Source organism: Dendrobates tinctorius, unplaced genomic scaffold, assembly GCF_039654945.1.
Source record: "Dendrobates tinctorius isolate UK_male_01 unplaced genomic scaffold, ASM3965494v1 ptg000312l, whole genome shotgun sequence".
NCBI classification, from domain to species: Eukaryota; Metazoa; Chordata; class Amphibia; order Anura; family Dendrobatidae; genus Dendrobates; species Dendrobates tinctorius.
Window position 1 is genome coordinate 5,085,614 of NW_027361979.1, and position 14,377 is coordinate 5,099,990.

A 14,377-nucleotide genomic window follows, 5' to 3' on the forward strand; every position below is an offset into this window, starting at 1 on the left:
GGACTGCCCCCCCGATGAGTATAATCTAACTCTTTTTTCTTATCTCTCAGGTTACATCGGGGGCTTATCTACAACATTACAGAATGCTGTAGATAAGCCCCTGATGTCGGTGCCGGCAGCTCATATTCGAAAAAAGGGGTGACAGATTCCCTTTAATGTTTCCAAACCTTTCCTAACAATATTTTTTTACTTTTCAATCTATTCATCCCCATCTTCCAAGAGTAATTTTAATATTCAAACTACATAGCCAAATGAAGGCTTGTTTTCTGTAGCAAGAGTTGTATCTTTTTAATATCAATATTTTGTACAGTGGGGACAAGAAGTATTTAGTTAGCCAGCAATTGTGCAAGTTCTCCCGCTTAAAAAGATGAGAGAGGCCTGTAATTGGCATCATAGGTAGACCACAACTATTAGAGTCAAAATGAGAAAACTAATTCAGAAAATCACCTTGTCTGATTTGGCAAGATTTATTTTGCAAATTATGGTGAAAAATAAATATTTGGTCATTAATAGTGATGAGCGAGTATACTCATTGCTCGGATTTTCCCGAGCATGTTTGGGTGTCCTCTGAGTATTTTGATGTGCTTGGAGATTTAGTTTGTGTCGAAGCAGCTGCATGATTTGTGGCTGCTGGACAGGCTGAATACATGTGGGGATGGTTTTTAAAAATCATGGTTATTCCACAAATATTGATTTCTGAACTCTTTCTGAGTTAAAACATTAGTATTGTTGTTTTTAAATGATTATGAACTTGTTTTCTTTGCATTATTTGACGTCTGAAAGCACTGTTTTTTTTTAAATTTTGAACATTTTTCTTTGTCAGAAAAAAAATACAAAATCTATTGCTTGGAAATTCGGAGACATTTTGTCAGAAGTTTATAGACTAAAAGAACAATTTACATTTTACTCAAAAATATACGTATAAAGAGAAAAATCAGACAAACTGAACATTTGAAAGTGGTCTCTTAATTTTTGCCAGAGATCTAATGGTCTCCAAGTTGCCATAAATCAGCCATTACTGTATGCTTGGATAGTATATAAGGTAATAAGTAACATTTTTCAAGTAAATTAATTTTGCACAACTCACATCAATGTCCGCACACAACGTGCAGGGTCACGAATGTCCCATACACGTACACATGAAGCAGATGCAGTGAGCACTAATCCAGAGTTTGAACAGTGTTTCACAGATACCACATTGTGAGGATGACCTCGGAGAGAGCTAATCTCTTGGCCTGTCACCAGGTTCCATAGCTTGCAGGTACGATCTAAAAAAAAACAGTAATGCAGACAAGAGATATCAAAAAGCTTTGTATTACTAATATTATAAGACATAAAGAAAAAATAACAGAGTTGATTGCAATAGGTCATTTTTATGAACAGAAATCGCTCTGTAATGCAGTGCTTCCATCTACATCTCTAAGGCCTCTTTCACACATCAGTTTTTTGCCTTCAGGCGCGATCCGGCTTTTTTTTGTAAAACCGGATCCGGCAAAATGCAATGCCGGATCCGGTTTTTCCCCATTGACTTGCATTAGCGCCGGATCGTGCCGGATGGCATTGCGTTTCATCCGTTTTTTGCCGGATACGGCAACTTGTCTCATTCCGGCGTCTGGAAAAAACGGCTACTGTAACGTTTTTTGTCTCCGGCGAAAAAGCCGGAAGCGCCGGATCCGGCGCTTCAGCTTTTTGCTACAATGAAAGTCTATGGGCGCCGGAATGCGCCGGATCCAGAAAAAGACGGATCCAGCCACCGGATCCGGTTTTTTTAAGTCTGCGCATGCTCAGATCCAATTGGCCAGCCTCCAGGAACAGAGACGGATCCAGCAAAAAAACGGATCCGTTTCTACAGTTCTCCAAAATTTATGCCGGATCCGTTTTTTCTAAAAAAAGCCGGATCCTTCCTGACGGCAAAAAACTGATGTGTGAAAGTAGCCTTAGAAGCATACCATGGCACAGCCTATATCTGCCAGGTATGAGACGAGCTCAGCTCATAAGCCTGCGCCATACACCCACTCCCGACTTGTGATGTACCTTTATGGTGGATGTCAGTAAGGGGTAAAAAAAACCCTCTATTTGTAACTATGTAACAAAGTAGCATTTTAGGGTTATGTTCAATTTGGGGGATAATTATGAAAAATACAAAAAATACTAAAAAAGGATAACATTTTGCCAAGTGTTTCACTAAGGGTGTTAGCTAAGTGCCCTATGTTCTTTGCATGTGTTGATGCTTGTTACTTGCTGCGGTGTGCATGCTCATTATGTTTTTACTCTGGGTTTTGTATGTTGGTGGTAACAGTGTACTGTATATGTGCACCTGAATATTACACATAAACCGCCAGGCGTGCCAGGAATTATTTTTGGTTTCTCCAGTGTTTTACTACTTTCATTTACGTCTACACTCCACAATAACAGTGCTGCTGTTGGAGCAAAATATTTTCCGTTTATTCCCTATGTAGTGACTGTTTTTTAGGGTTATGGAATATTAGTGAAACAGGTGGGGGGTGGATTAAACAGAAAAATATCTTTTTAAAAAGGTAATTTTTTTAAATAACTTTTACTAGTACAATTTTACAACTGAACTAGAATACATGCCACAAAATTAGCTGTCTATTCCGCAAGTCCCATTCCATACGTATTCCTGCCAACCAGTGTAGCATTCTTGGTTATGTTCTGTATTTTATAAAACAGATGACAACACAAACACAGACAGAAAGACAGGCAGCGCAAACGATGGGGCCCAACTAACTAGATAGGAAAGGACAGAAAAGATGCTGGCTGCAATCCGCAAAAACCCTACCAAAAATGTCCCAACACGTCTGATAGGAAAAACGGCCCTGAAGTCACTAGACTTCAAAATCCCTATATCAGCACTCCGATATATTCTGAAGACAGAGCAAAAGAGATTTAACCGATCAGGGACAAAAATGGAAATTCAGCAGAGCCCCAGCCGAGGCTGGCAGAACACAAAACTAAGCAAATGTTCTGTATTTTATAAGGATAATACTATTTTACAATAACAAAGATAAAAATTGTAAAACATTAAACACACACTTCACTTTTTGCATGCCTGTTTTAATACTCCAATTTGGGAACCATACACACTACACATACACTCCCTGACAGAAGTTATGCGTCGCTTATCCATATTATGCAAATAAAAGCTTACAACCTGACGTTAAATTCATCCATTGGTTGTATAAATTATTCTTTTGAAAGCTGAAACCCTCCGAAATGTGGTTTAGGTTAAGAAAATAAATTGGCATCAATGCAGAAATATTGATCATTTAATGGACACAGAATGGTCAGATTTTGGCAAGACAAAAGTTTTGTCGCCTGGTCATATAATGCACCTAATCCATGTTTACATCCTCACCTGTGCTCACTAAATGATCGGTTAATTAGTGGGTGTGTATAAAATGAAACCCAGCACCCCAGACCTTCACTTGAGCTGCAACTTGAGCTCTGACAACATGCCAAAAATCCACCCTGTGGCCAAAGCCTGGATTAAGAAGAGGCTGAACACCAGATCCACTGCAGAGGTGGCTGGCACCTTTAATGTGTCTCAGCGTCAAGTACAAAGAATAAAAAAAAGATATGAAGAGACTGGAGATGTGTTTGACAAGCCCAGGTCCAGCAGACCCTGCAAGACAACTGCTCAGGAGGAATGTTTGTTGGTTAGAAAATCCAAAGCAAGCCCCTCTTCCACTGCAGCAGAGCTCCAACAGGCCTGGTCACCTCAAGTCCCTGTGTCAACTAGAACAGTTTGTAGGATTCTGTTTCGAAATGGCCTCCTTAGTTGAATCAGTGCCCAGAAGTCAGCACCAAACAAAAAGCAAATAAAAAACCGTGTGGCATTTGCAAAGTCTCACAGCCTGCTAAACAGATGGACGCTGGAAAAATGCCAGAAGGTGGATTTCTCTGATGAATCTTCAGTAGAATTACACCACAGTCGCTGCAAATACTGCAGAAGACCTACTGGAGCCCGTATGGATCCAAAATACATCCAGAAAACAGTTACATTTGGTGGTGGAAAGATCATGGTCTGGGGTTACATTCAGTATGGGGGTGTGCGAAACATTTGCAAGGTGGAAGGCAATATCAATAGCCTAAAATATCAAGAAGTATTAGCTACCTCTTATATTCCAAATCATAAAAGGGGTCAAATTCTGCAGCAGGATGGTGCTCCATCTCATACATCCATCTCTACAACAAAGTTCCTCCAGGCAAAAAAGATCAAGGTGCTCAATGACTGGCCAGCCCAGACATCAGACATGAACATCATTGAGCAAGTTTGGGGTAGGATAAAAGAGGAAGCTTGGAAGACAAAACCAAAGAATCTAGATGAACTCTGGGAGGCATGTAAGACTGCATTCTTTGCTATTCCTGATGACTTTATTAATAAATTGTATGAATCATTGTTGAACCGCATGGATGCAGTCCTTCAAGCTCATGGAAGTCACACAAAATATTAAATATGACTAATAGCACCACTTCATTCACCAATGTTATGCAACATATATTTGTATTTTAAGTTAATTATTTGTTTGAATATCACATTACTTTCCGTGGGCGACAAAACTTTTGTCTTACCAAAATCTGACCATTCTGTGTCCATTAAATGATCAATATTTCTGCATTGATGCCAATTTATTTTCTTAACCTAAACCACATTTCGGAGGGTTTCAGCTTTCAAAAGAATAATTTATACAACCAATGGATGAATTTAACGTCAGGTTTTAAGCTTTTATTTACATAACATGGATAAGCGACATAACTTCTGTCAGGGAATGTATACTGTGGGCTGTTACAGCATTTTATGACATGCTCCTTATTTCTAGCATTTTCTGTTATGTGGCCCTATTAGAGCAGAGTGCAGAGATGAACATACCATTGGTACGACCTGTGCAGACGCACACGGGCCGAGAGGTAAGGGGCCCATTTCTTCCTCCAAAGCAGGTGAAATTGTGCATTATGACAAATTATTGGAGGTGTAACTGTTGCAATCAGTGCTATTTCCCATTGCTGTAGTTGCCTTCCCATTGCTGTAGTTGCCAGCACCCGCTCTTTATTGAGTGACCTCAGCTCCTGAGCCCAATGCATACAATTGTTTCCCACAAAAAAATTTTTAAAATTTTTTATATTTTTGTAACTCACACTAGGGAATATGTTTGACTTCTTCCAGGTAACATACACATGCCATACCTAGGTCCCCAATTGCTATGGCAACTAGAGATAGGCGGATCGATTTGCGGGACTCTGGTTCATCGGCGATTTCTGTAGTCTCAGGTTGATGGATGGGGGGGGGTCTGCAAGTCTCTTACATTCCAGAATCCCCTAGGATCACCGGTTTTGATTTGGCGCGCTGGTGTGACATCACTTGTGCGTCATGGTGCAATGATGACATGGCTAATTAAGAGCCACACCAGGATTCCCAGAAATTCACAGAGCTCCCTGTGTCCAGCAGCCAATGGAAACACATTAACACCATGTAATCTTATTGTGGGAGCGCAGATGGAGTGACAAGAGAAGCCTACTTACACTGTCTAACCAGTTAGATACCAAGATATCTAAAGAAAAAAAATCCAAACTACAGTATGTGATGCGCTTTATAAGATGCACCTGATTATAAGATGCACCCCCAAATTTGGTGAAGAAAAATATAAAAAATGTTTTTTTATGCAAAATGGAGGAGTGTCTTATAATGCCAGTGTCTGTCTTTCAAATCATATACCGTATATGTCCCTCATCCTGGTATCTATATAACCCCCATCCTGGCACATTGCCCCCTTGAGCAGGCACATAGCTCCCCAATCCCATCCTGGATATGGCCCCACCGATTACTATATGCCCCCCTGCTGGCACTCACATGGCCCCCCTCTATATGCCCCCCTGCTGGCACGGACATGGCCCCCCTCTCTCTATAAGCCTCCCTGGTGGTACGCACACGGCCCCCGCATCCTTATATTCCCCCCTGCTGGCATTCACACGGCCCCCATCCCTATATTCCCCCTGCTGGCACACATTGTCCCCCTCATCCCTATATTCCCCCCTGCTGGCATTCACACGGCCCCCCGTCCCTATATTCTCCCCTGCTGGCACACATTGTCCCCCCGTCCCTATATTCCCCCCCTGCTGGCACACATTAGTCCCCCATCCATAGATTCCCCCCTGCTGGCACACATTATCCCCCTGTCCCTATATTCCCCCCTGCTGGCACACATTGTCCCCTCTGTCCCTATATTCCCCCCTGCTGGCATACATGGCCCCTCGTTCATATATTCCCCCCTGCTGGCGCACATTGTCCCCCCATCCATATATTCCCCCCTGCTGGCACATATTGTCCCCCTGTCCCTATATTCCTCCCTGCTGGCACACATTGTCCCCCCTGTCCCTATATTCACCCCTGCTGGCACACATGGCCCCTCGTTCATATATTCCCCCCGCCGCCACACATTGTCCCCCCGTCCATATATTCCCCCTTGCTAGCACACATTGTCCACCCCGTCCATATATTCCCCCCCTGCTGGCACACATGGCCCCCGCGTCCCTATATTCCCCCCTGCTGGCACACATTGACCCCCTGTCCCTATATTGCCCCCTGCTGGCACACATTATCCCCCTGTCCCTATATTCCCCCCTGCTGGCACTCATGGCCCCTCATTCATATATTCCCCCTGCTGGCACACATTGTCCCCCCCCGTCAATATATTCCCCCTGCTAGCACACATTGTCCACCCCGTCCCTATATTCCCCCCTGCTGGCACACATGGCCCCCACGTCCCTATTTTCCCCCTGCTGGAATTCACATGGCCCCTGTCCCTATATTCCCCCTGCTGGCACACACTGTCCCCCCGTCCCTATATTCCCCCCTGCTGTCACACGTTGTCCCCCCGTCCCTATATTCCCCTGTTATGAATGAGTCACCGGAGGAGGAAAAAACAAAAATGCAAGCTAAGTCCAGAAAACCGGAGAGGTTGGTAGCTAGCAGATTGCAGACCCCTGATCCTATTCACAACAACAGTAGCCGTGGAGCGTTCCTACGGTGGTCCTAGACGCCTCGTCACAGTCGGAGAACTAAATAAGCCTAAAGAAAGGGGAAATCTAAATTGCCCCAGAGCAGACCCCAAAGCAACAGACAGCCCCCAACATGTATTGTCGGTGAAAACAGATGACAACACAAACACAGACAGAAAGACAGGCAGCGCAAACGATGGGGCCCAACTAACTAGATAGGAAAGGACAGAAAAGATGCTGGCTGCAATCCGCAAAAACCCTACCAAAAATGTCCCAACACGTCTGATGGGAAAAACGGCCCTGAAGTCACTAGACTTCAAAATCCCTATATCAGCACTCCGATATATTCTGAAGACAGAGCAAAAGAGATTTAACCGATCAGGGACAAAAATGGAAATTCAGCAGAGCCCCAGCCGAGGCTGGCAGAACACAAAACTAAGCAAATGTTCTGTATTTTATAAGGATAATACTATTTTACAATAACAAAGATAAAAATTGTAAAACATTAAACACACACTTCACTTTTTGCATGCCTGTTTTAATACTCCAATTTGGGAACCATACACACTACACATACACTCCCTGACAGAAGTTATGCGTCGCTTATCCATATTATGCAAATAAAAGCTTATAACCTGACGTTAAATTCATCCATTGGTTGTATAAATTATTCTTTTGAAAGCTGAAACCCTCCGAAATGTGGTTTAGGTTAAGAAAATAAATTGGCATCAATGCAGAAATATTGATCATTTAATGGACACAGAATGGTCAGATTTTGGCAAGACAAAAGTTTTGTCGCCTGGTCATATAATGCACCCAATCCATGTTTACATCCTCACCTTTGCTCACTAAATGATCGGTTAATTAGTGGGTGTGTATAAAATGAAACCCAGCACCCCAGACCTTCACTTGAGCTGCAACTTGAGCTCTGACAACATGCCAAAAATCCACCCTGTGGCCAAAGCCTGGATTAAGAAGAGGCTGAACACCAGATCCACTGCAGAGGTGGCTGGCACCTTTAATGTGTCTCAGCGTCAAGTACAAAGAATAAAAAAAAGATATGAAGAGACTGGAGATGTGTTTGACAAGCCCAGGTCCAGCAGACCCTGCAAGACAACTGCTCAGGAGGAACGTTTGTTGGTTAGAAAATCCAAAGCAAGCCCCTCTTCCACTACAGCAGAGCTCCAACAGGCCTGGTCACCTCAAGTCCCTGTGTCAACTAGAACAGTTTGTAGGATTCTGTTTCAAAATGGCCTCCTTAGTCGAATCAGTGCCCAGACGTCAGCACCAAACAAAAGGCAAATAAAAAACCGTGTGGCATTTGCAAAGTCTCACAGCCTGCTAAACAGATGGACGCTGGAAAAATGCCAGAAGGTGGATTTCTCTGATGAATCTTCAGTAGAATTACACCACAGTCGCTGCAAATACTGCAGAAGACCTACTGGAGCCCGTATGGATCCAAAATACATCCAGAAAACAGTTACATTTGGTGGTGGAAAGATCATGGTCTGGGGTTACATTCAGTATGAGGGTGTGCGAAACATTTGCAAGGTGGAAGGCAATATCAATAGCCTAAAATATCAAGAAGTATTAGCTACCTCTTATATTCCAAAACATAAAAGGGGTCAAATTCTGCAGCAGGATGGTGCTCCATCTCATACATCCATCTCTACAACAAAGTTCCTCCAGGCAAAAAAGATCAAGGTGCTCAATGACTGGCCAGCCCAGACATCAGACATGAACATCATTGAGCAAGTTTGGGGTAGGATAAAAGAGGAAGCTTGGAAGACAAAACCAAAGAATCTAGATGAACTCTGGGAGGCATGTAAGACTGCATTCTTTGCTATTCCTGATGACTTTATTAATAAATTGTATGAATCATTGTTGAACCGCATGGATGCAGTCCTTCAAGCTCATGGAAGTCACACAAAATATTAAATATGACTAATAGCACCACTTCATTCACCAATGTTATGCAACATATATTTGTATTTTAAGTTAATTATTTGTTTGAATATCACATTACTTTCCGTGGGCGACAAAACTTTTGTCTTACCAAAATCTGACCATTCTGTGTCCATTAAATGATCAATATTTCTGCATTGATGCCAATTTATTTTCTTAACCTAAACCACATTTCGGAGGGTTTCAGCTTTCAAAAGAATAATTTATACAACCAATGGATGAATTTAACGTCAGGTTTTAAGCTTTTATTTACATAACATGGATAAGCGACATAACTTCTGTCAGGGAATGTATACTGTGGGCTGTTACAGCATTTTATGACATGCTCCTTATTTCTAGCATTTTCTGTTATGTGGCCCTATTAGAGCAGAGTGCAGAGATGAACATACCATTGGTACGACCTGTGCAGACGCACACGGGCCGAGAGGTAAGGGGCCCATTTCTTCCTCCAAAGCAGGTGAAATTGTGCATTATGACAAATTATTGGAGGTGTAACTGTTGCAATCAGTGCTATTTCCCATTGCTGTAGTTGCCTTCCCATTGCTGTAGTTGCCAGCACCCGCTCTTTATTGAGTGACCTCAGCTCCTGAGCCCAATGCATACAATTGTTTCCCACAAAAAATTTTTTCAAATTTTTTATATTTTTGTAACTCACACTAGGGAATATGTTTGACTTCTTCCAGGTAACATACACATGCCATACCTAGGTCCCCAATTGCTATGGCAACTAGAGATAGGCGGATCGATTTGCGGGACTCTGGTTCATCGGCGATTTCTGTAGTCTCAGGTTGATGGATGGGGGGGGGTCTGCAAGTCTCTTACATTCCAGAATCCCCTAGGATCACCGGTTTTGATTTGGCGCGCTGGTGTGACATCACTTGTGCGTCATGGTGCAATGATGACATGGCTAATTAAGAGCCACACCAGGATTCCCAGAAATTCACAGAGCTCCCTGTGTCCAGCAGCCAATGGAAACACATTAACACCATGTAATCTTATTGTGGGAGCGCAGATGGAGTGACAAGAGAAGCCTACTTACACTGTCTAACCAGTTAGATACCAAGATATCTAAAGAAAAAAAATCCAAACTGCAGTATGTGATGCGCTTTATAAGATGCACCTGATTATAAGATGCACCCCCAAATTTGGTGAAGAAAAATATAAAAAATGTTTTTTTATGCAAAATGGAGGAGTGTCTTATAATGCCAGTGTCTGTCTTTCAAATCATATACCGTATATGTCCCTCATCCTGGTATCTATATAACCCCCATCCTGGCACATTGCCCCCTTGAGCTGGCACATAGCTCCCCAATCCCATCCTGGATATGGCCCCACCGATTACTATATGCCCCCCTGCTGGCACTCACATGGCCCCCCTCTATATGCCCCCCTGCTGGCACGGACATGGCCCCCCTCTCTCTATAAGCCTCCCTGGTGGTACGCACACGGCCCCCGCATCCTTATATTCCCCCCTGCTGGCATTCACACGGCCCCCATCCCTATATTCCCCCTGCTGGCACACATTGTCCCCCTCATCCCTATATTCCCCCCTGCTGGCATTCACACGGCCCCCCGTCCCTATATTCTCCCCTGCTGGCACACATTGTCCCCCCGTCCCTATATTCCCCCCCTGCTGGCACACATTAGTCCCCCATCCATAGATTCCCCCCTGCTGGCACACATTATCCCCCTGTCCCTATATTCCCCCCTGCTGGCACACATTGTCCCCTCTGTCCCTATATTCCCCCCTGCTGGCATACATGGCCCCTCGTTCATATATTCCCCCCTGCTGGCGCACATTGTCCCCCCATCCATATATTCCCCCCTGCTGGCACATATTGTCCCCCTGTCCCTATATTCCTCCCTGCTGGCACACATTGTCCCCCCTGTCCCTATATTCACCCCTGCTGGCACACATGGCCCCTCGTTCATATATTCCCCCCGCCGCCACACATTGTCCCCCCGTCCATATATTCCCCCTTGCTAGCACACATTGTCCACCCCGTCCATATATTCCCCCCCTGCTGGCACACATGGCCCCCGCGTCCCTATATTCCCCCCTGCTGGCACACATTGTCCCCCTGTCCCTATATTGCCCCCTGCTGGCACACATTATCCCCCTGTCCCTATATTCCCCCCTGCTGGCACTCATGGCCCCTCATTCATATATTCCCCCTGCTGGCACACATTGTCCCCCCCCGTCAATATATTCCCCCTGCTAGCACACATTGTCCACCCCGTCCCTATATTCCCCCCTGCTGGCACACATGGCCCCCGCGTCCCTATATTCCCCCTGCTGGAATTCACATGGCCCCTGTCCCTATATTCCCCCCTGCTGGCACACATTGTCCCCCCGTCCCTATATTCCCCCCTGCTGTCACACGTTGTCCCCCCGTCCCTATATTCCCCTGTTATGAATGAGTCACCGGAGGAAAAAACAAAAATGCAAGCTAAGTCCAGAAAACCGGAGAGGTTGGTAGCTAGCAGATTGCAGACCCCTGATCCTATTCACAACAACAGTAGCCGTGGAGCGTTCCTACGGTGGTCCTAGACGCCTCGTCACAGTCGGAGAACTAAATAAGCCTAAAGAAAGGGGAAATCTAAATTGCCCCAGAGCAGACCCCAAAGCAACAGACAGCCCCCAACATGTATTGTCGGTGAAAACAGATGACAACACAAACACAGACAGAAAGACAGGCAGCGCAAACGATGGGGCCCAACTAACTAGATAGGAAAGGACAGAAAAGATGCTGGCTGCAATCCGCAAAAACCCTACCAAAAATGTCCCAACACGTCTGATGGGAAAAACGGCCCTGAAGTCACTAGACTTCAAAATCCCTATATCAGCACTCCGATATATTCTGAAGACAGAGCAAAAGAGATTTAACCGATCAGGGACAAAAATGGAAATTCAGCAGAGCCCCAGCCGAGGCTGGCAGAACACAAAACTAAGCAAATGTTCTGTATTTTATAAGGATAATACTATTTTACAATAACAAAGATAAAAATTGTAAAACATTAAACACACACTTCACTTTTTGCATGCCTGTTTTAATACTCCAATTTGGGAACCATACACACTACACATACACTCCCTGACAGAAGTTATGCGTCGCTTATCCATATTATGCAAATAAAAGCTTATAACCTGACGTTAAATTCATCCATTGGTTGTATAAATTATTCTTTTGAAAGCTGAAACCCTCCGAAATGTGGTTTAGGTTAAGAAAATAAATTGGCATCAATGCAGAAATATTGATCATTTAATGGACACAGAATGGTCAGATTTTGGCAAGACAAAAGTTTTGTCGCCTGGTCATATAATGCACCCAATCCATGTTTACATCCTCACCTTTGCTCACTAAATGATCGGTTAATTAGTGGGTGTGTATAAAATGAAACCCAGCACCCCAGACCTTCACTTGAGCTGCAACTTGAGCTCTGACAACATGCCAAAAATCCACCCTGTGGCCAAAGCCTGGATTAAGAAGAGGCTGAACACCAGATCCACTGCAGAGGTGGCTGGCACCTTTAATGTGTCTCAGCGTCAAGTACAAAGAATAAAAAAAAGATATGAAGAGACTGGAGATGTGTTTGACAAGCCCAGGTCCAGCAGACCCTGCAAGACAACTGCTCAGGAGGAACGTTTGTTGGTTAGAAAATCCAAAGCAAGCCCCTCTTCCACTACAGCAGAGCTCCAACAGGCCTGGTCACCTCAAGTCCCTGTGTCAACTAGAACAGTTTGTAGGATTCTGTTTCAAAATGGCCTCCTTAGTCGAATCAGTGCCCAGAAGTCAGCACCAAACAAAAGGCAAATAAAAAACCGTGTGGCATTTGCAAAGTCTCACAGCCTGCTAAACAGATGGACGCTGGAAAAATGCCAGAAGGTGGATTTCTCTGATGAATCTTCAGTAGAATTACACCACAGTCGCTGCAAATACTGCAGAAGACCTACTGGAGCCCGTATGGATCCAAAATACATCCAGAAAACAGTTACATTTGGTGGTGGAAAGATCATGGTCTGGGGTTACATTCAGTATGAGGGTGTGCGAAACATTTGCAAGGTGGAAGGCAATATCAATAGCCTAAAATATCAAGAAGTATTAGCTACCTCTTATATTCCAAAACATAAAAGGGGTCAAATTCTGCAGCAGGATGGTGCTCCATCTCATACATCCATCTCTACAACAAAGTTCCTCCAGGCAAAAAAGATCAAGGTGCTCAATGACTGGCCAGCCCAGACATCAGACATGAACATCATTGAGCAAGTTTGGGGTAGGATAAAAGAGGAAGCTTGGAAGACAAAACCAAAGAATCTAGATGAACTCTGGGAGGCATGTAAGACTGCATTCTTTGCTATTCCTGATGACTTTATTAATAAATTGTATGAATCATTGTTGAACCGCATGGATGCAGTCCTTCAAGCTCATGGAAGTCACACAAAATATTAAATATGACTAATAGCACCACTTCATTCACCAATGTTATGCAACATATATTTGTATTTTAAGTTAATTATTTGTTTGAATATCACATTACTTTCCGTGGGCGACAAAACTTTTGTCTTACCAAAATCTGACCATTCTGTGTCCATTAAATGATCAATATTTCTGCATTGATGCCAATTTATTTTCTTAACCTAAACCACATTTCGGAGGGTTTCAGCTTTCAAAAGAATAATTTATACAACCAATGGATGAATTTAACGTCAGGTTTTAAGCTTTTATTTACATAACATGGATAAGCGACATAACTTCTGTCAGGGAATGTATACTGTGGGCTGTTACAGCATTTTATGACATGCTCCTTATTTCTAGCATTTTCTGTTATGTGGCCCTATTAGAGCAGAGTGCAGAGATGAACATACCATTGGTACGACCTGTGCAGACGCACACGGGCCGAGAGGTAAGGGGCCCATTTCTTCCTCCAAAGCAGGTGAAATTGTGCATTATGACAAATTATTGGAGGTGTAACTGTTGCAATCAGTGCTATTTCCCATTGCTGTAGTTGCCTTCCCATTGCTGTAGTTGCCAGCACCCGCTCTTTATTGAGTGACCTCAGCTCCTGAGCCCAATGCATACAATTGTTTCCCACAAAAAATTTTTTTAATTTTTTTATATTTTTGTAACTCACACTAGGGAATATGTTTGACTTCTTCCAGGTAACATACACATGCCATACCTAGGTCCCCAATTGCTATGGCAACTAGAGATAGGCGGATCGATTTGCGGGACTCTGGTTCATCGGCGATTTCTGTAGTCTCAGGTTGATGGATGGGGGGGGGTCTGCAAGTCTCTTACATTCCAGAATCCCCTAGGATCACCGGTTTTGATTTGGCGCGCTGGTGTGACATCACTTGTGCGTCATGGTGCAATGATGACATGGCTAATTAAGA

The 14,377-nt window shown here is 43.7% G+C and overlaps 1 protein-coding gene across 2 annotated transcripts in view; it reads right to left on the minus strand.

Annotated features, from left to right (window-relative positions):
* Window positions 1–14,377, minus strand: part of KIF21B (kinesin family member 21B) — a 461,259-nt gene that overhangs the window by 61,328 nt on the left and 385,554 nt on the right. For both annotated transcript variants that reach the window (XM_073561060.1, XM_073561059.1), the window contains exon 30: window positions 1,088–1,268. In XM_073561060.1, coding sequence (XP_073417161.1) covers window positions 1,088–1,268 — 181 coding nt within the window. The remainder of the gene's footprint in view (window positions 1–1,087; window positions 1,269–14,377) is intronic.